General features: G+C 43.5%; 1 protein-coding gene across 1 annotated transcript in view; it reads left to right on the top strand.

Annotated features, from left to right (window-relative positions):
- The window catches only part of ccnf (cyclin F), a 42,439-nt gene that overhangs the window by 6,523 nt on the left and 12,003 nt on the right, over positions 1 to 23,913 (top strand). The window contains exons 9-16 of the mRNA XM_060901409.1: positions 678 to 829; positions 918 to 1,082; positions 1,186 to 1,309; positions 2,137 to 2,317; positions 13,285 to 13,372; positions 15,284 to 15,383; positions 15,666 to 15,799; positions 19,890 to 20,059. Coding sequence (XP_060757392.1) covers positions 678 to 829; positions 918 to 1,082; positions 1,186 to 1,309; positions 2,137 to 2,317; positions 13,285 to 13,372; positions 15,284 to 15,383; positions 15,666 to 15,799; positions 19,890 to 20,059 — 1,114 coding nt within the window. The remainder of the gene's footprint in view (positions 1 to 677; positions 830 to 917; positions 1,083 to 1,185; positions 1,310 to 2,136; positions 2,318 to 13,284; positions 13,373 to 15,283; positions 15,384 to 15,665; positions 15,800 to 19,889; positions 20,060 to 23,913) is intronic.

Below are 23,913 nucleotides of genomic sequence, written 5' to 3'. Positions count from 1 at the left end.
ATTACAAGAAGGCACAGTGGGGATGTAGGCAATTGAGTGACCCTTTGAATTCTCAGGTTTGGAGTCCTATAGGTCTTTTAGTTTATTGCTGTGTACTGGTTTTTCGCCACAGAAACTCTGAGGGCAGAATTTAGTCTGGGTTTGCAGAGCTGATATTGGATACATCAGTTTCTTGCAACATCAAAATTACTTGCTGTACTAGTGATTTGATGGATTTCATTACTAATAGTTTACTTTTGGTGGGTAAAGTCTTCAGCAGTTGACTTGGTGAGTGTAGCTATTTTGACAACCATGGCATTTTGAATGTAATAAAAACTTCTGTCTTGCAAAAATGAAATGTCACTTGCCTTCATTGTTTTTGTAACCATCTACAAATGAGCAGCTGTCTGTTTTAATAGGCTCTTTGTCATTCATTTTGTTTCATCATTCTTTCTGTTCCCATCCTGTGCATGATTTGTGTCATGGGTTTATAATTCATCCACTGATCTGTGTCATTGCTGACCTTATCTCACTTTAGCATACTAATTACTGCTATGGGAGCAACTCAGTTCTGGATAAAGGAGTTATTTTTGTTCATTTATTTTGGGCTTGGCTGTATTTACCAAAAGCCTATCAGCACAGTGGCACCGTTGGTTTCAATTGAGCCTAACGATTTGCTTTTGGATCTTGTTTTTCAGTTGTCTTTAGCAAAATCATGTGCCAGCAGCAATCCTCTGGGTTTGGAGCCTCGGGCCTGTGCTGACCTGGTGGCTCAACTCTTTCTTTCCTGTCCATCACCTCCACGATGCTCTGACAGCCCACACAAAGAGGGCATCAATGACACTATGAGGTACCACCGATATTGTATAATTTAAAATACTCCCTTTGTGTTATTAATTTGGCTACAGTGCTCACTTAAGCATTTCACTTTCTATCAGGTATATCTTGGTTGACTGGTTGGTGGAGGTAGCCACCATGAAGGATTTCTCCAGCCTGGCACTGCATGTGACTGTGGGGTGTGTAGACCGTTATCTGGCCCGACGCTCTGTGCCCAAGGCTAGGTTACAGCTTCTGGGTATTGCCTGCATGGTCATCTGTACAAGGTGAGGTCCAGTTTTGCTTTTTCTGGTGATGGCCTGAGGTTTTTTTTTTTTTTTAAAAACTTCTCAATGGCTTGTGCTGAGACTCTTCTCCCCCCCCCCCCAGGTATATCAGCAAAGAAATTCTGACCATTCGAGAGGCTGTGTGGCTCACTGATAACACATATCAGTATGAGGACCTGGTCAGGATGATGGGGGAGGTCATCTCTGTGCTGGAGGGGAAGATCCGAGTGAGTGAGAGTGGTCTAATCTGGCTTTTATGGTTAATTTTCATTACAGTCCACAAAAATCAGTTTCTTTTGGGGTCTACACTGAAGTACAAGATGTATTAGTAATGCATTAGCCAGAGTGCTGCCTTTCTGTATGAAAGTGTCGCTGTAATTTTTTTAATGGCAAGTCTATAGGCTAGTTATGCTGCTTTTGAAAAGTAATATATAATGCACCTGTAATGAGCACTTTAACATTTATTCAAAAACTGTGATGTGATTGCTTTGGCCTTTACCAAGTTGACTGGCTCATTTAATTGAAGGGTGGGAAGTCACATAAAACTCCACACTGTGACTGTATTATGCACTGACTCATTCGTATTTTACATAGTGGAATATATCTTTTTCAAGTCGTCTCCGGTTATTTGTTGTGGTGGGATTTATTTGTTTAAATACGCTTCTTGATGAGCCATGTCTGTGTAATCACCTTGCAAGACTCACTGATTGGCTGTGTGAATCTACAGTGCTAGGCTCCTCAGGACAAGCACTTGATATTGTTTTTACATATGACCACAGGTGGTGCTGTTGCACTCGGTTTAAAAAAAGTTCCAAAATAATTCTCTTTTAAAACAAATTGCACAAACTATGTAGATGTTAAAAACAAAACTACTTATTGTATCTTTGAATGGGTTGTGGCTTTTACACTATTCTGTATTAATTTTACAGTATGAAGTTTATAAAGTTTATAATTGTTATTGGTTACCCTTTTCAACTCCAGCACATTCTTCAGTTTCTAGCTGTAAAATACCTTAAATATGTAAAGTGTTTAATATGCATGCGTCTTATTCCAGACTCCCACTCTGCTGGACTATGGTGATGTACTGCAGTCTCTGCTGCCCATGCAGTGCCGCACTGCTCATCTCTTCAGCTACATCTGTGAGCTGTCTCTGCTCTTCTCCCCCCTCATGGTGTCTGGGCCTGCTCGCCTCGCCAGTGCCACCCTGCTGCTCACCCGAGCACTGCACAACTACGGTAAGGATCCCCCATTACTTCATCCCTCTTTTCTTTCTTCCTTTTGTTCTGTTACTAGTGTATGATTTGGGCATCCTAGATTTGTAGATCAGGGCTTCTCAAAATTTTCACAGCCAAGGACCCTGCCATGATGGTAGCAAATTCTTAGGACTTGTAAGAGATTTTCTTAGCTTTACACGCACAGAACTCGCTGCAGTTACAGGTGCATATAAATTACATTTTGAAGCATTAAAGGGGACAGATTATGGAATTTTATTTTTTTTCTTCAATGCTTGTGCACATATATTTGGGTATCTGTAATGCCTACCAGCCCACAAACTCCTGAAATAAGACAATCCAGTCAGTTTCTTTTGGGCTGCCTGATTCAGAAAACATGCAGATTTGGCTCTCCTTATTATGCCAAGAGGAACTCATTAGAATTATGCCTTCATGGATCCCACTTTGAAAACCATGGTTCTACACTTTTGTCTTGCATCTTAAAATTGTGTGTGTTAGAGGAATGCAGAAAATCATAATTAGGTTTGTGCGATTCCTGCTGAAACTGTGTTTTGAAGCAACTCCTCAGCGTTGGCTAATAAGGAAGAAATTGGAAATCCATGCTAAAGGTGTCATTCCACGACAAACCGTTTAATACTTGCTCTTTTTGAAATACCATAGGTCACTCCGAGATGCATGTGCAGGGTGTCCGGGGGTTTTAAAAAGTATTAAAAAGTGATAAATCAAAAATGCAAAATTTAATGGCCTTAAAAAGTGATAAATTTGGTCAAAAGGTATTATTTTTAAAGAATAGGTATTATTTTTTTCTTTTGGACAATGACTGGTTTCATTTTGATGAAATAGGCAAAATAAAATAAATCCTTTCTTGCTTGCGCCGCTACTTCAAAAATGAATGTGTGATATGAACTTGATATTGACGTCATATCAATGCATTGTATTCATTGGTCGATAGAAATCTGAAATCGTCTGCGTGCGCATAACTAAGTCCAAGTGGAGACGGAAAGCAGTGCTAAGTGAACCAGTATCTCTTCATCGAATTCTAGCGGGTGGCAAAAAGTTTAGAAATGGGGAAATGTAAGTTTTCCCGATCCTGGCTCCGGGATCCAAGCTTTCAAGCTTGGATAAGGCCTGTCGTCGGGAACGACAGGCAGGCATACTGTAAAGTATGCCTGAAAATCATTAATATTAATTGGATGGGGGCTAATGCGCTCAGGTCGCACATGAAGTCGGAGAAACACGTCAGGGGAATGCGCGGTCGTGGGCAGCAACAGTCTATCACCTCGACAGCTAGCACTAGTGCTAGTGCTATACCAACGGCCACACCACCGCAGCTGCACGAGCAGACCAGACCCGTGGACCCGACTCAAGACTTGAAGATTGTGCTGGGAGGCAATGCCACGCTTCGGGCGGAGACTCTGTGGTGCCTTAACACGGCTTCAAAGCACCAGTCTCTGAACTCGAACCAGGGAATAGGGGAGCTATTTGTCTAAATCTCTTCTTTTGTAGTATTTGTAGCTGTCGCCGAATGGTTGGAAGTCAGTCTTCAAGAAGGTTGCAAGTTTAAATCCAGTACCATTCCATCACTTAAATGAAGCAAACCACCCCACCTCACGTTGTTACTGTAACTAATGCCCTGTTGCGAAATATGCAACCGAGTCTCCTGGATAATGGTAATGATGTAAGTAAGTGCTGGATGACAAAATCTATGTGCATGTCACAAAATCTTTCTGATTGATACTTGGTGCAATTCGATGTCGTGGTGGTTGTAAAAAAATCTGAAGGTAGTAAAAAAAGGTATTAAATGGTAGTAAATTGACTGAAAGATTGGTGTATATACCCTGATGTGAAAATGTTCTTCTACCCCCATTCCCTGTATTGGCCTATGAAAGAAAATAGATGGGAAAAATGAGCGAATCAGAAAAAGCCCTACGAACTTGCGTCACTTCAAAAATTAGTAGTCATGGCCTTGCCCATAACCCACTGGAGGGAGCGTCACAGTGCTGTTAGCCAATCCGAAGCGATATGTTTACATGTCATGTATATTCATGAGTAAGAGCTGAAATCCTGTCTTTCTCTCCCCACCCACTATTCCACCAAACTAGAACAGCCTGAAACAGGAGCATCACAGCATTTTTTTTTCTTTTTTTTTTTCCTCTCACCAAAACCGGCTCACAGGGCATTCATTCATACTAGAGACCACCACACAATTAATGAAAAAATGATGCAATGACACCTTTAAGAGACATTAACAGAGTTGGGGGGGAGAAGCTTTTATGTTCATGTGAACTCTCAGTACGACAGATTTCTTACCTAGTTTTATTAAAAACATGAATAGTGTCCCACTTGCTAATTTAAGTTGCAATGCATCATATTTAGTTTGTTGGTTGGCAGAGGGACCCACCATTCAAGTTTTGCGATGATCACTCCTTCTTACTCCTATTAAATGGCTACTGAAGCTTGATTGAGCCAGCCTTAATAAATCTTTGTTGGTGGTAACATGGTATGAAAGGTTCCAGTAGGTAGGCAGCAAAAAAAAATTTTGCACCTTCAAGATCACCAGGAAAAAAATTTTTTTCAGACAGTCTATATAAAAACCCATACATTATAAGCCTTACAACACTGTAATTCATTTTACAGCAAATTATTTGACATTCAAATCTGATAATGCTTTAGAAAAATTTAATATCTGACACAGAACAAGTTCATAACTTTAAGTATCAAAACGTCACTAATGTGACATACAACACAAAGTTCGATATCTAAATCAAATCCACCATTTAATATAATGTCAAGAACTATAGATCTGCACTGAACAACTTTAATAATCTTTCTAGCACTACACAGGGCCAGAAAACAAATCAATGTCTGACACAGAAATATACAACTTGAAAGTATCAAATGTCACAAACTTGTAACATGCAACATAACATTGTAATATCTGCCAAAAGTAATACTGATTCAGTTATTGCATCTAAGCTACAGAGTTAAATGTGAACCTTAAAGCAGATACACAGAACCTTTTATTTTTAAATACATTTGAGTGGCTAGTATCTCCATCCTTGACTCTTGTATCCTGCATAAATGGGAATTTAAAAAAAAAAAAGTATTTTTGAGAGTTAAAATTGACTGCAAAGTTAGCATTCGAGCTGCCCCGCTGAGCCAGCCAGCCCTGAGTGCATGATTGACGTCGCAGCAGGAACCGGTTTTAAGGCCGAGGCCTTTGACAGCGATAGACCAAAGTCATTCATGGTGTGTGTGTATATCTCATTATCTCTAGCCGCTTTATCCTGTTCCACACACACATTATTATTTTTTTTATTTATATATACAATATTTTACTTACACACACACACAAAAAGTATGTGTATGTGAAAGTAAAAAATACTGTTACCGACTTGCTCAACTAAGACTGATTTGACTTCATTGATTGTGGTTTGACTCTCATTAAAACAGGATGGGTGTTATAACTTATGCAACATACATGTACATGCATGCATTTTCACTAATAAAACGTAAAAGGCTAATTAAATAATCAGATGAACTGAGACGATCACATTCTGAAGCAAATTAAATAATCTAATACTGGTAACTTGAACACAATAAAAGTTACATGTATTAATATAAATGCAGGTAAAAAAAACCCCGTGTGTTTTGTATCCAAATGAAAGTCAGAGTTTACCCGTTTGTGTTCTTGCTTCTTGAAGGCCGATCTTGTGGCTGATTGTTTTTGAAACAATCTGACTTTCAGTTGTTCGTTCAGTTCTCCGTTCATTCACTTCTTCCACATAAGGGAGAGATGGCAGCAATATTCAGTGCAGAAATAAGACTGCTGCTCCACTCTCTCCATTACTGAGTACTCTGCCATTACTGCCTGGCTCAGGCAATTACTAAAACCCGGGACGGAACGGGATGCCGCTGATTTTAGCAACAGCCGTGGGGAGGTCACTGCCCGAACGATATGTACCGTCCTGGGTTTTACCAACAACCCTCGGCTCACTCCAGGAGAACTGGTGCAACTGAACTTGCTTTCCTTTAAAAAAAATAAAATAAATACTTGTTTTCTTTAATTGTTGGTATGGCACCCTCTTTCAGTACGGGCTTATAGCCAACGCTCCTCAACAGATCAAAGGTTTCGTACAAGTCCTCAGTAAAATGTGTGGCGCAGAGGAGAGACCACTTCATAGGTGCCCAATGTGCCCATGAACAACTCGCAAAATGCATCCAAATCTTTGCAGTTTGAACATTCTTGGGCCGTGAATGCAACATAAATCCACCTTCTGTCGTGTGGCTCCACCTGCCAGGAACACATCTATGTGGCATGGCAATAAATTGGCTCAAAATGGAGGATCGGAGTTGCAGTCAGCTCTGTGTTTTTAGTATAGCGGAAATGGCGAGAAGACCGATAGCCTTCCTGTTGTGACATTACAGACGTCAAGGTCATTCATTTGGACCGCTACCTATATGAATCACTTTTTAATCATAGAAATTACCATATTAGATTTATTGTTAACGCTTAAAACTATTCCTGTGCCATTCTTGAGGTCTCGAGGCATTTATAAACAAAAGTGAGGCCATGGCTCTGCGTATATGCTTTTAAGAAGCCAAGTCAATCTCGTGTTCATCAGCGCAGGCAGTAGGTTTCGTGTTCCCCTTTGTACCATGTGTACGAACGAAAACGTGTACAGGATTTCGATCAGCATCCTCATCTCGACAAATATTTGGTATTTGTCTACATTTTCTATGAACACTTGTTTGAAAGTTTTAGAACAATCAACGCGCACCATTTTATTGCATATTTTAGTGTTATTCACTGCTCCTAGATATTAAACAACTTGCAGTTGGCATGGTCATTGGATGCCATTTTAGCAAATGCGCTGAATAGCATATTTTCACCATGTCAAATGGACCAATCGCTAGGTGCTACACGTATTGGTTTTGGCAACAGTCAATACGGGTACGGTGTACGATAGGGGTCATTCAGCAGGCCTAAAGGGGGTGGGTGGGTGGATGGGGTATTAAATAAAGGAATTTGTTCGTCTTAAACGATACCACAATAGATTAGCTTAAAGATGGAGGAGTCCCAGGTTTCCCCTCTTGATGACCATGCACAGAACTCTGCAGACCTCCTAAGGACCTTGTCTTGAAAGGGCCTGTCAAAATTTGCTCACATCCAATCAAAATGAATATTATAGGAAGACAAGTCCCTCTTACCACAAGCCTGTTTTTTGTGACTGCCCCCCACCTTTACTCCACTTAACATGCTCCACCATTTCATCATTTGTTTTAAATACCAGAACCAGTTCAGTAAACCTTGTGGCTGTCTATACCCCACACTTAATTCTTCTACTGAGACCAAAGATCAGTTCTACAGTGAGCTTGACAAACTTATTCGTCAACTGCCTCCAACAGAACACATGTACCTGCTTGGTGACTTCAACGCCAGAGTTGATGCAGAGCACGAGATCTGGCCAGCATGCATCAGCCATCATGGCATAGGCAAAATAAATGAAAATGGACCGAGACTTCTGGAACTATGCTGCACCAGGAACCTATGCATCACAAATACCTACTTCCCAAACAAGGAAAAGCACAGAGTCTCATTGATGCATTCCAGATCCCAGTCACCCCAAATTGACCTTGTCATTGCCAGAAGAAAGTGTCTTTAAATTGTCCAACACATGGAGCTACCACAGTGCTGACTGTGACTCTGATCATTCCCTTGTGATCAGCAAGGTTGCACTACAAAGGAGAAAAATGTTCCACTGTGAAGGGCCAAAAGGTCTTCCAAAGATGAACACTGCCTGCACCACTGACATAGAAAGAACAAGTTCATCTCTCTCAGCAGTGACTTTGCCCCAGCTGATGCTGGTGTATCTGCAGAAGCAAGGTGGGGTCAGCTTAGCTTTGCCATCCACAAGTCTGCTATTGAGGCTTTTGGAAAGAAGGAAAGGTGGAATGTAGACTGGTATGAAGCCAATCTCCAGGCCATGGAACTTGCAACACAATCTAAAAGAGAAGCCCTTGTTAGATGGAAGGACCCTATGTGGCAAAACTTACTTTCGCTTAGGAAGTCCAGAGGTAAATGCCAGGAGATAGCCAGGAAATGTGCAAATGACAACTACTGGCTACAGCTATGCTCCTTCATAGAATATGCATCTTCTACTGGCAATATCCGAGCTATGTATGAAGGCATTAAACAGGCCACTGGTCTGAATGTCAAGAAAACAGCCAGCTTGAAATCAAAATCTGGTGAGGTCATCACTGACAGCAGGAAACGAATGGAGAGATAGGTAGAACATTACCTGGAACTGTGTTCCAGTGTTGAAGGCCATCAATTGCATCCCCACCCTGCCAGTCCTGGAAGAGCTTGACACAGAGCCAACTGCATGGGTGCAAGTTTTCCGGCATGTGCCGGAAGCTCTGGTTTTTTCGGTTCTGAAAGTCATTTTTCCAAATCGTGTAAATCTGTTGAGATTTTCGGGGGGTGGCCCTCTCACCGTCTCACTCTCAGCGTATTACCGGGTTACCGCGGTACAGTCTCTGCACGTGACAAATCTTTTCATCTTGTCTTCGCCACAAACCTCATTCAATTTATACGCCGCTCACCGACGAGCGGTCCTGACTAGCCCGTTGTTTCACGGTGTTATACATGTGTGATATCGTGTTTCACGCACAACCAAATCAACACAGCTATTCCCATGAGTCGCCATTTCTTTTGGTGCAAGTTAGAACGGTGCTTTTGATTGGCTCACTGTTAACTGCCGTCCAGTGAAACTTTCAGCTTTTATAATGAGCCTTATTTCGCTTCCCTCCCTTGCGACAGATCCACGTGCTTTGGCTCTGGCTGCTGACCAAAGTGTCAAAATGAAGTTTTTTTCGGAAGGCTCCAGTACAAAAGAATTAGAAAAGACGTCTAGAAATAAATGGAGATGGGAATGGTTAAGCGAGTGTGACAAAAACGGTGACAAATGGGGAATATGGCTGAGAAAACCGAACGTCCCGGGAGTTGCGTATTGTGACTGTTGTTCAAAGACTATCAAGTACGGCTCCAGTGGGAAGAAGGGACTTAAGTCACGCTGATGAGACTGATCACTTTTCTAATTTTTGTGCTATGTAGTAATAAGTGAATTCAAAACATTTTATTGGTGATTTTTTTTTTTTTTAATTATCTGATATTGTGTGATGTGCAAATGCAATGTACTTTCTTCTAGAATTGAAATTATTCATCACAAGTATCTGCTTTTTATAATTTTTTTTTTTGACATTTGATTACCTTTCAATTATTAAATAAAAGTAAGGTAGGTCTTGAAATAAGTTTGTTAGCTTTTTTTAATCATCTTTTCTAATGTGGTTGTTTGGTTGAAAACTCATTTCGTCTCGTCTTCTTCCGCTTTATCCGGGACCGGGTCGCGGAGGCAGCAGTCTAAGCAGGGAAGCCCAAACTTCCCTTTCCCCAGACACCTCGGCCAGCTCCTCGGGAAGAACACCGAGGCGTTCCCAGGCCAGCCGAGAGACATAGTCCCTCCAGCGTGTCCTGGGTCTTCCCCGGGGCCTCCTCCTGGGGGGACATGCCTGGAACACCTCCCCAGGGAGGCGTCCAGGAGGCATCCGAAAAAGATACCCGAGCCACCTCAGCTGATTCCTCTCGATGTAGAGCAGCAGCGGCTCTACTCCGAGCTCCTCCTGAGTGACTGTGCTTCTCACCCTATCTCTAAGGGAGCGCCCAGCCACCCTGCGAAGGAAACTCATTTCGGCCGCTTGTATCCGCGATCTTGTCCTTTCGGTCATTACCCAAAGCTCATGACCATAGGTGAGAGTCGGAACGTAGATCGACCGATAAATTGAGAGCTTCGCCTTTTGGCTCAGCTCCTTCACCACGACGGACCGGTAAAGCGACCGCATCACTGCGGAGGCTGCACCGATCCGCCTGTCGATCTCACGCTCCATCCTTCCCTCACTCGTGAACAAGATCCCGAGATACTTAAACTCCTCCACTTGAGGCAGAACTTCTCCACCAACCTGTAGAGCTTTTAAATATGCTTTTGCTGGGATACCTTTTTTACAATATATACACAGCTTGAGTTAAAATAAGGGGCCACGTCTTGATGTCCTCAGAAACTCCTGGATTTTAGCAAATAAGATTCAGCTTTTTCCATATACAAAAATATCTATATTCTATAATCCATTACTGACTGAAAACTCATTTGTAGTCAGTAATGGATTATAGAATATAGATATTTTTGTATATGGAAAAAGCTGAATCTTGTTATTTGCTAAAATCCAGGAGTTTCTGAGGAGATCAAGATGTGGCCCCTTATTTTAACTCAAGCTGTGTATATATTGTAAAAAAGGTATCCCAGCAAAAGCATATTTAAAAATGGTTGTTTCAACATTTAAATTAGTAGTTGCTAGATGTTTTGAAATATTAAGCCTTGTACTTGAAATATTATTTCAGATGAATTGATATTAAACATTTGATGTGAATATGCAAATCATATAAGTATTAATATTATAAATGTTTTGCATGAGAGAACCATTTTAACTTGTAATTTAAATTTTTTTTCGAGCCCTAAGGGGGGGCTCACCCCCCCCCCCCCCTTTGTAAACACCCCACCCCCACATGGCGCAGCCATGCACATCTGACTTTGTCAGACTTTTTTCAGGTTTTTTAAAATTTTATACTTGCACCCATGCAACTGTGACTGAGCTGGAAAAAGCTATAGATTCTCTTGCCTGTGGAAAAGCATGAGGAGAATTATGCCATGCCACCAGAAGTAATCAAATTAGGGGAAACAGCACTCGTCCCATACGTCCATGAATTTCTTAACCTATGCTGGAAGGGAGGGTGAGGTTGAGGTACCACAAGACAGGAGGGATGTGAAGATTGTTACCCTGTTCAGAAACAAGGGAGCCTGGAGCAATTGCAACAACTATCGTGGCATCTCCCTTCTCAACATTTGTCAGCAAGGTATTTGCCTGGGTTGTTCTCACCAGACTACAGGTGTTAGCTGATCGTGTGTCCCTAGAGGCACAATGTAGCTTTAGATCAGGCTGGTCCACTGTTGATATGATCTTTTCTTTGAGATGACTTCAGGAAAAGTGTAGAGAGCAGCAACAACTACTGTACCTAGCATTTGTTGACCTCATGAAGGCATTTAATCTCATCAGTCACAGTGGACTCTTCAAGCTACTACAGAAGATAGGCTGCCCACCAAAACTACTCCGTATAATCAGGTCTTTCCATAATGACATGAAAAGCACTGTCTGCTTTGAGGGCAACACATCTGAGTCATTCCTGATCCTTAGTGGAGTTGAACAGGGCTGTGTGCTTGCTCCCAACCCTCTTTGGCATTTTCTTCTCATTGCTCCTGACCTGTGCCTTCCAGTTTTCTTCCAACGGTGTCTACATCCACACCAGACATGACGGCAAACTATACAACTTGGCCGTCTCCGTACCAAAACTAAAATAACCCCTAAGGGAGCTGTTCTTTGCTGACAACAAAGCTCTTGCAAGCCACACATGTGATGGCCTTTGGTGTCTCATGGGCCAATTCTCAAATGCGTGCAAAGAGTTTGCTCTAAACATTAGCATAAAGAAGACCATGGTCATGGCTCAGGATGCTCCAAATCCTCCTTCCATAACAATCAATGGCTCCATGCTCACTGTGGTTGAGATTTACATACTTGGGGTCCCTTGTTACCAGCAACCGGTCTCTTGACACAGAGATCAATACCAGAATTGGGAAAGCAACTACTGTAATGTCCAAACTCAACAAGAGTCTGGGAGAACAAAAACCTGACCATAAATGCCAAGCTGAAGGTCTACCAGGCCTGCGTCCTCGGCACTCTCTTATGCTAGTGAAACATGGACAACCTATGTCAAACAGAAAGCAAAATTGAATGTCTACCACATGATGTCTCTGTAAAATCCTGGGCATCGCATGGAAAGACATGGTCACCAACTCCTGAGGTCCTTAAAGGATCAAGAACTAGGACCATATTTGCAGTGCTCAGCGAGCACCACCTTAGATGGGTTGGTCATGTGCGCTGCATGGACGGGTCGTATTCCCAAGGACCTACTGTATGGCTCGCTTGAGTGTGGATCACGACCAACTGGCCACGCCTGAGATACAGGGCCGCATGCAAAAGGGACCTCAAGTCAGCACACGTCGACGCAGTCATGGGGAGGACGTTGCGCTTGACCATTCAAAATGGAGACATGCTGTTCAAACGGGTGTGAAAAGTGTAGACAATGACCAAAACCAACTTTGAATGCAAAAACGACAGAAGAGAAAGGAAACAACTGCACACCATGGCACAGACTTCATTTGTGGCAACTGCAATAAGGACTGCCACTCATGGGTAGGACTGTATAGCCACAGCAGTTGCTGCTCCAGTATAACTTCAAGGTGCAATCCATCGTCTCCAGAGACTGAAGGAGGCTGATATAATTTATTTTAGGGTATACTCACACTAGGTGATCTGTGCCCGAGCATATTTGAGCACCAAAGTACAGTTCATTTGAGTTGTGTGATTGTTGAATGAGGTGCACTCTGTATATGTTTGAGCAGCTTTGGGAAGTTTTCAGTGTTTAATAAATACTGACAAAATATTACTTGAAGAAAGGAGTGCTCTAGTTAAACACAGTTTCATCATGATGAAACTTTTATTTGGTCCAGGAATAATGTGAGGTGCAGGCCTGTGGGGAGGTGGGGGTACAGTCATACTTGAGCATGGTACGCTTCAACTGTGCTGAGTGTGGGTACATCCTTAGTAGTTTGATAGTTGAACACACAAGGCACTGAAAAAGCACAAACCTTAGCAGTCATGTTGTAGAGGATGTTAGCATTACACAGTTCCCAACATGCTAACCATAAGTTCTTGCTCATTGTTGGCCATGTGAACGTTTTTGCTTAACTGTTCTTTCAAGTGTCTGTAATAATGAAATTATCCCCCCCGTGTTCTTTCAGCTCCTGTATGGCCAAGTCAGTTGGTGGAGAGCACAGGCTTCACAGAACAGGACCTGGTGCCCTGTGCTTTGCTGATCTACATCAAGTGGTGAGTTATCATGCTTATTAACAGGAAGTGCTTTTCTTGGATGCATCACCTTGGTCCAGTCCAACTTCACTTCAAGATCTTGGCATTTTTGATTTAGATTTGTTTTAACAGAGGTAGATAAATTCTGCCTCCCCCCCCCCCCTTTTTTTCCCCCAAAAAAATTACATATAATTTGAACTTGAGACTATTGTAGCAATCTCAGGCTACAGAATACTTTGCCCTGCTGTAGCATGCACTTGTACACCTCCACTGTGCTCATGGAAAAACGACATCACACACAATGAAGTTATGGTGGCCTCCCTGACAAAAAATAGTCTTGTCTATTTAGTGATTATATCATTAAGAACACATTCAACATGCAGCTGGGTTGTGTTTTTTTTTTTTTTTAAATAAATAAAGGCTGGCCATAAAGACCGACTTTTAGCTCAATTTATTTGTGAGATTTTCTTTCAGGGCATGTTGATCCTGGATATGCCTGTTTTTACTGATGCGCCTGCAGACTTGCCCAGGCATGGATGGTTCCACTTGTGGAGGGAGGGGGTTAGTAGCAACATTGGCACGAAGGCACAAAAGGGCGAGGGGGGAAAAACCAGGGAGGGGTTCGGGGAGCAGATTTCAGGGAAATTGGGCCCCCATTTTCACAGTGTGGGGAGGAGTGGGGTAGAGAGATGGTGAGAACTGCTCCCGGGCACATTGCCAGATGGTCTTCTGCCAACTGGACCGCCTCCTCTAGTGATGCTGTGCAGTGGCACTGAACCCAGGACGAAGTTTCTTCTGGCATCACTTAGTCGATGAGGTCACTGGTGTTGTACTCTTATGTCAGCAGCCACCATTGGCAGGCAACTCGTAGCTGATGGGTGAAGGTAAACGGGTGGTCAACCTTAGTACTGGTGGTGACGTTCTGGGGGTGCAGCTAGCCAGCTGCACTATAAACAGTTTCAAGTCTGGAGACTCCAGCAGGTTGGTGCCTAGAAGCTGTTGAGCTGCAAAGCTGGGCTTACTGTGTCAGGAGTGGCAATAGATAGACCACCCATTGTGAGACTGGCCATGAGCATGCTTTGGCAACATGCTCAAACAGCACCACAAAAACCTCCAGATTGTCCTGAGAACCCATCTGGTGCAGCAGAACGTGGGGTTTGGCTGTAGCATCAGTAGAAGTGGCTGCTGGAGTAGTTGCTAGCTGGACCCGGCTCCGGATTAACTGCCAGTTCTCCGCCTGGGCCTGGAGTAAGGCCCAGAAGGGCTGCTCCTGCTCAGCATGACCAGGGCCTAATGTTGGGTTTGGTGGCTGCTGACAAGGGTCTGGAGGATCTTGGAGACTGGTGTGGACTCCATGACTGCATTTCTTCCTCAATTCCTGGGTTTCGGTACCAGTGTAGCAATCTATGGCTCTTGGGGAAACAAGGAGATGGGTGACGGGCTTGACAACTTGAGTTGCAGGGGTGCCATTTTCCCCACTCCCTTTTTCACTTTTCAGTGACTTCACGCTGCTCTATATGCACACATGGCATTGGCTAGCTCTTTCTCTCTCTGATTACTGGATTTTTCTGCAAGAGCACAGGACATCCACAAATAGATTGCCGGCAATCAAACACGGGTGAAACTCATAACGTCTTACCTGCTGGTTCTCCCTGACTCCTGTATTGCTGCCACACTATATTTTGACCTGTGCAACTAATACGTAACTAATAGGTTGTTTTTTACTTATTAGGAAAAGGTGTGCGTATTTTGAAAAGAACTGACCTACACGGTGGTGACTGTTAATTTAAGAACAATGGAGGTTGAAACTAGTGTAGTTTGTAAGATTTTTATTTAGAGTCGAGCACAAAGAGCAGTGTTGAAAGAAATGGTCCCACTTACCATAAGCTTGCTTTTGTGACCCAGTTTTTCCCTCTTTTACTCAACTTATAGCTTCAGCCAGGATGTGCCAAAAGATTACAGACAAGTGTCCTTAACTGGTGTTAAACAGAGGTTTGAAAGTGACTCCTACCAGCATATAAGCAAAGATGCAGTGAGTATTGTACTGTTTCCAAAACTCTGCCCCTAGTTTCAACCATTTATCTTTGTATGAGAGTTTGTCTTGATGTGTTTTCATGCATTAGTTGTATTTTAAAAAGTTTTATGTCACAAAGCACACATGCCACCAAGTTTTATGCTCATCACTTTTATTTATATGTAGCCTCAACTTCACCCATCATGCAAGCTGTATGTAAAGATCTTAATGCAACACTGTCAAAGATAACCCCTTCTTTCATACATGGTGATTTCATACTTGGGTGTTTGTGGTTCACAGGTAATGGACTTTAAAGAATTGTGCCAGGTTCTGGAGGTTCCAGAGATAGAACCACAAATTGAGCTTCCTAGTGCGAACAGCCAATCAGCAGACATCCACACATTCCTGTCTTCGCCATCCAGCAACAGTAAAAGGTAGATTGCTTGTTGTATTAAAAATTTCCTATGAAGTGTGACCATATAGTCACCCTAAGTTAATGAGATGTGGTGTCCATTTCACCCTATCCAGAGTCAGACAAATATGACCACCTGTACTACATAGGACTGGCTATTTAGTTTTAGAAGCAAACTCATTAGGCATCTAATAAGTAGCTTGCACTACAACAGTAACCATAGGAAATGAATTGAAGTTGCTTTTTGTCCCCTGACTTTGTTGGGGAGTGTTGAACAAACAATAAGAAATGGTTGCTGTGCCAGGTCTTTTAAAAAAAAAAAAAAAATTTGACTTGAGCTTATGCTTACTCTTCTAGCTTGTGGACTTCTTTCAGTACATTTACATATACAAAATATTCCAGTTTTTGCCCTTATTCTGAAAAACAATGTTCCTACTAAGCTGTTTACATGGCTAATGAAAAATGTATATTCCATTAATGTTCCTGTGTACATGCAACTCTGCATACTCTGAATAACACAAAATGTCTCTGTTGGTTTGTTTACAGAGCTGTCCATAAACATGTAATAGGCGGGTTTTTTTAAACTGCCACAAAATCCTCAAATACGAGATGCATATTCCAAATTTGCTGTAAACATATATCCAAATAATTCTACCTAAAACCCGAATAATATGAGCATATCCCATGGGTTTTAAATGGAAATTTCTAAATGGAATATGCTGTTTACATATTGGCATGTTCAGAATAATAATGGAAGATTGGTGTACATGTAAACATACTGTATGTTTTGAGCACCAACAATTTTCAGGTTCTGAAGCAAAAAGCTCGTCCTTAAAAAGCGGTGTCGCATAATAGATTATGGCAGCTTATAGCCATAATATGGAGTCTGAAAACATGTTACAATGTGAAAGGCACGAGTGGTGCAGATAATATAATTATATCCTATATGTTAGTGATGACTGACTAATATTTTCAGCTTGCGTTCATTTTAGCATTTAAAGGCGTCGTGCGGTAATTTCAGCAATCAGGCTATATCATGTGTCAAAATGTCAGGTTTGGTGGGTTATTCAAGCCCCTCGGTTTCCCGCGATCTCAGTGTCACGATGCGCCCGCTACAAGCATTTAAAGTTGACGCGCACAGCCAAATTTAGGCAGCCAGCCGTTAACTAGGTCAACTTGTGTGTGACGTCATACCAGTAACCTCCCTTGGGTGATGCTGGCCTGTCCCCATGTTTTCTCTATAGCGTGCGTTTACCAGAGTTGTTTACATTGCGGATTTTGTGGATTTATTCAGTTTGTGGATAGTTTTGAACACTCAAAACACTAATGAAATGATGTATTAATATTCTGTGATACAAAATGCCTAATCGGTGTATTGTGTTTGGCTGTAACAATGAACACTGAACACTATTTGTGACTGTTATCAATGGATCTGATTTCAAGGTCATGGCTAGGTATTGATAGAAAAAAATTATTTTTTTAAAAACACATTGTGGCAGCGGGGGCGTGGTCAAGCGCCAGTCTGTGACAGGAGGGCGGAGCCAGGGAAGGTGAGTGGCAGAATCATTACACCTGACGGTAATTAACCTGTGTTGTGTGTTTTCCCAGGCACCGCGCCCTATTTTAGGAGGCAGAGCTCATCCCGGGACAAGAACGCAGTGTGTGTGTTTCGCTATCAGATTAAAACTGGCGGTTATACTGAAAAGTCTGGCAATAAAAAGCCTATTTGCATCTGAAGCGTTGTCCTGCCGTCCTCTGTGCTCCACCCACACTTCAGAGAGCTCTACAGTGGTGCCAAAACCCGGGACAAGGTGGAGCACCAACCTCGCAGCCCCATGGAATCCTCCCCGTTCGCGGACCTGGTCCACGCCCTCGCCACGGCTCAGCAAAGCCAGCACCAGGCGCTCGTCACGCTCGGAAAGGAGCAAGAGCGGCGCTTCGAAGCCCTGGTGCTGGCCCAGCAGGAAGATCGCGAGGCGTTCCGGCATCTCCTCGCGTCGGCGGGGTCCACCAGCGCCCCGGCCGCGGGCCCGTCTCCCCTCACCGTGATCAAGATGGGCCCGCAGGACGACCCCGAGGTGTTTCTCACATTGTTCGAGCAGGTCGCCGAAGCCTCGGGGTGGCCGATGGAGCGGCGCGCCTCCTCCCCCTCCTGACGGGAGAGGCGCAGCTGGCCGCGCTATAACTCCCCGCCGGCTGGCCTACGCGGACCTTCGCCGGGCCGTCCTCCAGCGCGCGGAAGCGCTGGCGCTGTTCTGGCGTGCGCCCCACGCGCTGGAGGACGGCCCGGCGAAGGTCCGCGTAGGCCGGTGGGGAGTTATAGCGCGGCCAGCTGCGCCTCTCCCATCAGGAGGGGGAGGAGGCGCGCCGCTCCATCGGCCACCTGCTCGAACAATGTGAGAAACGCCTCGGGGTCGTCCTGCGGGCCCATCTTGGTCACGGTGAGGGGAGACGGGCCCGGGGCGCTGGTGGACCCCGCCGACGCGAAGAGATGCCGGAACGCCTCGCGATCTTCCTGCTGGGCCAGCACCAGGGCTTCGAAGCGCCGCTCTTGCTCCTTTCGGAGCGTGACGAGCGCCTGGTGCTGGCTTTGCTGAGCCGTGGCGAGGGCGTGGACCAGGTCCGCGAACGGGGAGGATTCCATGGGGCTGCGAGGTTGGTGCTCCACCTTGTCCCGGGTTTTGGCACCACTGTAGAGCTCTCTGAAGTGTGGGTGGAGCACAGAGGACGGCAGGACAACGCTTCAGATGCAAATAGGCTTTTTATTGCCAGACTTTTCAGTATAACCGCCAGTTTTAATCTGATAGCGAAACACACACACTGCGTTCTTGTCCCGGGATGAGCACTTCTCTGCTCTCCCTCTGCCTCCTTAAATAGGGCGCGGTGACTGGGAAAACAGGTTAATTACCGTCAGGTGTAATGATTCTGCCACTCACCTTCCCTGGCTCCGCCCTCCTGTCACAGACCGGCGCTTGACCATGCCCCTGCTGCCACACACATGTTTTAAGTGTTATGTATCAATCATTAATTGTACAAAATGATTTTCATACATTTATGTATTTGTCATATCTTTCTGTCACATGAAGTGTTGTCTTGATAACACATGTGGCACATAATTTTAGCAAATGGATGACAGAAGATTAATTGAAAGATTTATGCCACAGAGCTGCCTTTAACTAATAATTATCACTTATTACTGACGATTGTACGTTTACTAAACGATACAATACAAAGCTCAATACTCCCAGCCTATAACATACTGAATATCAAGTTAAAATCAACCGCAATAAAAGGAAAATGATAAACTGGAATATCAAGGGGTCTACTGTATCAGAAGGCCCACTGCATTTCGTGAGATCGCAAGCTGTCAAGTTGCTAGAATTCAATCTTTCTAGCTATACTTTCACCCCCTACAGCTATCAGTATTACACATAATCATAGATTAATCACACAGCATTCTAATTCAAGTGAAAATGGTCTTTAAAAATACACATAAGTAGTGATTTAGTCAGAGAAACCAACCAAAACAAGTCTTCAAGTCGCCGGTCTTCATTCTCGTCTTCGTTTCTGTCGTCGTCAGAACTGTCCTCATTTTCTTCTGAAGATGAGCGCTCAGGTTCAAATCTTTAAGGCTGGATACCACCAGGACATTCAGCTGTCAAAATCTCTACTTGTGGGCCATTTTCTTCTTCTGTATCAGTAAAATCAAAGCTAATTTCCTCAGCATCGCTCCTATTTTCTGGTGTGTCCGTCATTGCAACTGCACTGAGTGGTTACTGGTATGACGTCACGCAGCTGTTCCATTGACCGAGAGGGGGCGCTGCGAACGCGGAAAATTTCAAGTGATGGGCATGATCAAATAAGGACCGATTACAACCGCGGGAAGCTTTTGAAAAATCGACGGTCAATTTATTTCGAATCTCGAAAGCATTCTGGTGCAGAATAATGCGACTTTTATCGCCACTGCGTGACGCCTTTAAAGCAGCAGAATGCCTTGAAAGCTAGCAGGCCTCAAGGTACATTGTCCTTATTGGTGGCAATATACAGAAAACCAATCAAATTCTGCCATTCCTTTAGAGGATTCTTGAGGTCCTGTACCATTTCTTTTGCAGGAGAGAGGCTAGCATGCATACCCATCGAGGCAGCTTTGTGGCCACACCCACAGCTGAACTGTCCAATCAAGAAGAAACCCTTGTGGGTGACATCCTAGACTGGAGCCTTGATGCTTCTTGTTCAGGCTATGAGGGAGATCAGGACAGTGATGGAGAGAAGGAGTGTGAAGGTGAGTAAACATGGGTATCATCCACACAGTCACCCAGAAAGTCCAAATGAGCGGACGTGTGGCATGTATTTTAAGCTGTGCTGCTGAAGGTTTTATCAACTCTATAGGCCCCCTTCTTTCAAAGACTAAAAGAACCCTCAATATGTGGTTTTATGTTTGTCATCATCAGATTATTTGCTGCTCAATAATGTCCAACAAGTTGGTGGATTGTTTTACACTTTTGCAACACCACCACCAAAGGTCATGAAAATGTACACAGGACTATATGAAGGAGCAAAGCTGGGGCTGATTTTCTTTGTCACCCAGACTGTAGATACATGTAGCCCAACACTGACAGTCATGCCAGGTGTTTACACAGAGTGGAATGCCAAATTGATTTTGATCTTTATTTGGGCTGATAATTTGTCAGCCCTCTTCACAAAGATCCATAACTCTACATCAGCAGTGATTGAGAAGGCACAAGTGAAATACAGTTGTGGGTGTAATGAAAACAACCAAGGTGGATTTAGTCCATTGTTCTTTTTTTATGCCAAAATGCCTTTGGAGGAGAAACTAAAAGTAGATAAACTAAGTATATATTGTCGAATATGATAGAAGTAGAAATTGCACAAAAGAGTAGACAACAGGGACGGGTTTCCCAATAGCATTGCACTTTAGGGTTCAAGAGCGAGTTTAAAGACTCTCTTAAGCAACGAATGTTGTCCTTGTATGTGGTTTTCCCGAACTTGCTTGTAAGGAGTCGTTTTAAGAGCAACTTGCACGTCCTCAATATAGGTCTTGGTAGTTGCTAAATCCAGTCGATGAGGTCATATGGCGTTCGTTTTTAACCAATTAAATATAGTGTTAAAATGTGTTTAATATACTGAATTGTCATTAAGCATTACAAACAATGTGGTAATTATTGAAGCGCTAAAATTTTTGGTGTGTAAAATTAAAAAAACACTTGGAATTAAAAAAACAAAAACAACTTATTTTTTTATTTATTTTTTATTTTTTATATTCCAAGTTTTTTTTTTTTTTTTAATTAAATGAACAAATCTCATCTCATTATCTCTAGCCGCTTTATCCTGTTCTACAGGGTCGCAGGCAAGCTGGAGCCTATCCCAGCTGACTACGGGCGAAAGGCGGGGTACACCCTGGACAAGTCGCCAGGTCATCACAGGGCTGACACATAGACACAGACAACCATTCACACTCCCATTCACACCTACGGTCAATTTAGTCACCAGTTAACCTAACCTGCATGTCTTTGGACTGCGGGAGAAACCGGAGCACCCGGAGGAAACCCACGCGGACACAGGGAGAACATGCAAACTCCGCACAGAAAGGCCCTCGCCGGCCACAGGGCTCGAACCCGGACCTTCTTGCTGTGAGGCAACAGCGCTAACCACTACACCACTGTGCCGCCTAAATGAACAAATGTTCTCACAAAAGAATTACTTAATTATTAGTGTGCTTGCCAAAGGCAAGCACACTATTCTTAAGTTTACTTATTCTGCCTTATTCCAACATGTTTTTTGGATCCACTACTCCTCCTAGGGCGTTCGAGATAAAGACACCGTTCCAACTCTGAGACGTCTGGCCCGAAGTGGTGTAGTGTACTTGTATACACCTTTTGGATCAACGCGCCCATTCTCTTGTTCTTGTTTTTCTTTTGTTTTGTTTTTTTCCCCATAGAGAATGAATAGGGCTCATGAATTGAATTGTCCTACTCGGACACACTCCATCGCAGATGCACCAAACCTCATGTGATACTTCAGGCTAACTCCCCCGACACATACATGTAATCAGTTCTGACCCGCACTCATATTTTTCCTTTCTTTTTGCTCATCCCTTTTTCCTCCATAGGCTTGCATTGATTTTTGGCCCCATTGAAAATGAATGGTGTTTCAGGAGAAAAACTTTCACACTCCAATTTTTTTAACCAATTGACCAAACTTCAAGAAACTTCACTTGATGCCTCAGGCCAAGTCCCCACACAGATCCATCCCCTCATCTGAGACCTGCACTCGTCTTTTCCTTGGTTTTCACGCATCTCTTTTTACCTCCATAGGCTTCCATTGATTTTTGGCCTCATTCAGATGAATGGAGTTTTGCTCAGTAACACTTCACCACACATCCACCAAACTTAATATGGCACCTCAGGCCAAATCACCCATCACACATGATATCGGTTCTGACCCGCACTCGTCTTTTGTCTTGCCTTTCATCTGTCCATTTTTTTTTCTCTCCGTTTTGCCACTAATCAGTGGAAGCTTGACTGAGTCATTCCTCCCTTCCCCCATAGGTGATGATGCATTTGGCAAGGATCTACTCATTTGAGACTTGGACAGCAAATCAACTTCAACTCAATGGCCACTTTATTAAGAATACTTACATGCACATGGTAGCAATTAGCATATAAGCATTCACGTGTTACCATGTTAGCATGTTACCCATTACGATATCATGTCTGCTGTTAGCTCGCGAGTTGTTAGCATGTTCACCATTAGCATGTTATCATGTGAGCTGTTAACATGTTAGGATTAGCATGCAGAGTTCACATGTTTGCTGTTAGCGAGTTCACCTGAGCATGTTAGCATGCTAACTGTTAGCTGTTAGCATGTCACCTTCCATGTGTTGGCATGTTAAAAGTTAACATACTAGCCATTAGCATGTTAGCCTGTTAGCATGATAGCTGTCAGCATATTAGCCTTAGTGTTAGAATTTTAACAAATAGCATGTTAATCATTAGCATGTTAGAATGCTAGCTGTTAGCATGTTACCTATTAGCATGCTAGCTTTTAGCATGTTAGTATGTTGTTAGCATGTTAGTATGCTAGCTGTTAGCATGCTAGTTGTTAGCATGTTTGCATGCTAGCTTTTAGCATGTTGGCATGATGGCTGTTCTGTTACAGCTCAGCAAGCACACTTTGCATTTTCTCTGCGGAAATGCAGTCTAGTTTAGCTTATTATTTATTCAAGGTTTTCTCTATGCCCACTTTATTTTAAATGCAGTCATGATGATTTCAACTGTTCTCCACAATCCCAAGTTGGCATTGTTCTCTCTGTATGTGTGTGTGTGTGAGAGAGAGAGAGAGAGACACATAACGTTAGGTGCAGAAATTTCTCATGACACTGAGAATCACTGCCTCATGGAGTAAATTTGATTTAAAATGTGGTGATGGTAGTAGGCAGCCGTTGATCCTGGGGGATCATGGATATGTGCTGGTGGATGTTTCTGAGCAGCATCTGCTGTGGCTATAAAGTCCAGTGCAAGAGTGGCAGACCCTGCCACATCTCACGCAGCAAAAGGTGGGGGCAGAACTGGCATCTTGGGAGTGGGACTTTCTGAGAGACCGCTTGTCTGCTTGGTGCCTCAGTGTGGTCTCATGGTCGACAAGACCCTTGCACACCACCTGTTTCCAGGTGCTTCTGTCCGAGGCAAGCAGCTGCCAGGTACTGGTGTTGATGGCAGCAGCCTTGAGGTCATGCTTGCAAATGTCCTTGTAGCATAGCTGGGGCCATCCTGTTGGCCTTTTTCTAGACATTAGCTTACCGAACAGGAGGTCTTTGGGGATCCAGCCGTCGTTCATGTGAGAGACATGACCCAACCAGTGCAGGCGCCTCTGTTTGAGAAGGGTGAACATGGAGTGTGTGTGTGTGTGTGTTCTCTTCAGTACTGTGTTGTTGGTGACCCTGTCTTTCCAGGCAATGCCCAGGAAATGTCTCAAACGGCACATATGGAAAGAGTTCAGCCTCTGTTCTTGCTTTGAATGCAGGGTCCATGTCTCGCTGCTGTAGAGGAGGGTACTCAGAACACAAGCAAACCTGGATTTTGGTGTGTGCTGCGAGTCGGCTATTTGACCATACTC

This window comes from Neoarius graeffei, chromosome 20 (genome assembly GCF_027579695.1).
Source record: "Neoarius graeffei isolate fNeoGra1 chromosome 20, fNeoGra1.pri, whole genome shotgun sequence".
NCBI lineage: Eukaryota > Metazoa > Chordata > Actinopteri > Siluriformes > Ariidae > Neoarius > Neoarius graeffei.
This window is presented reverse-complemented; position numbering and strand designations above follow the sequence as displayed.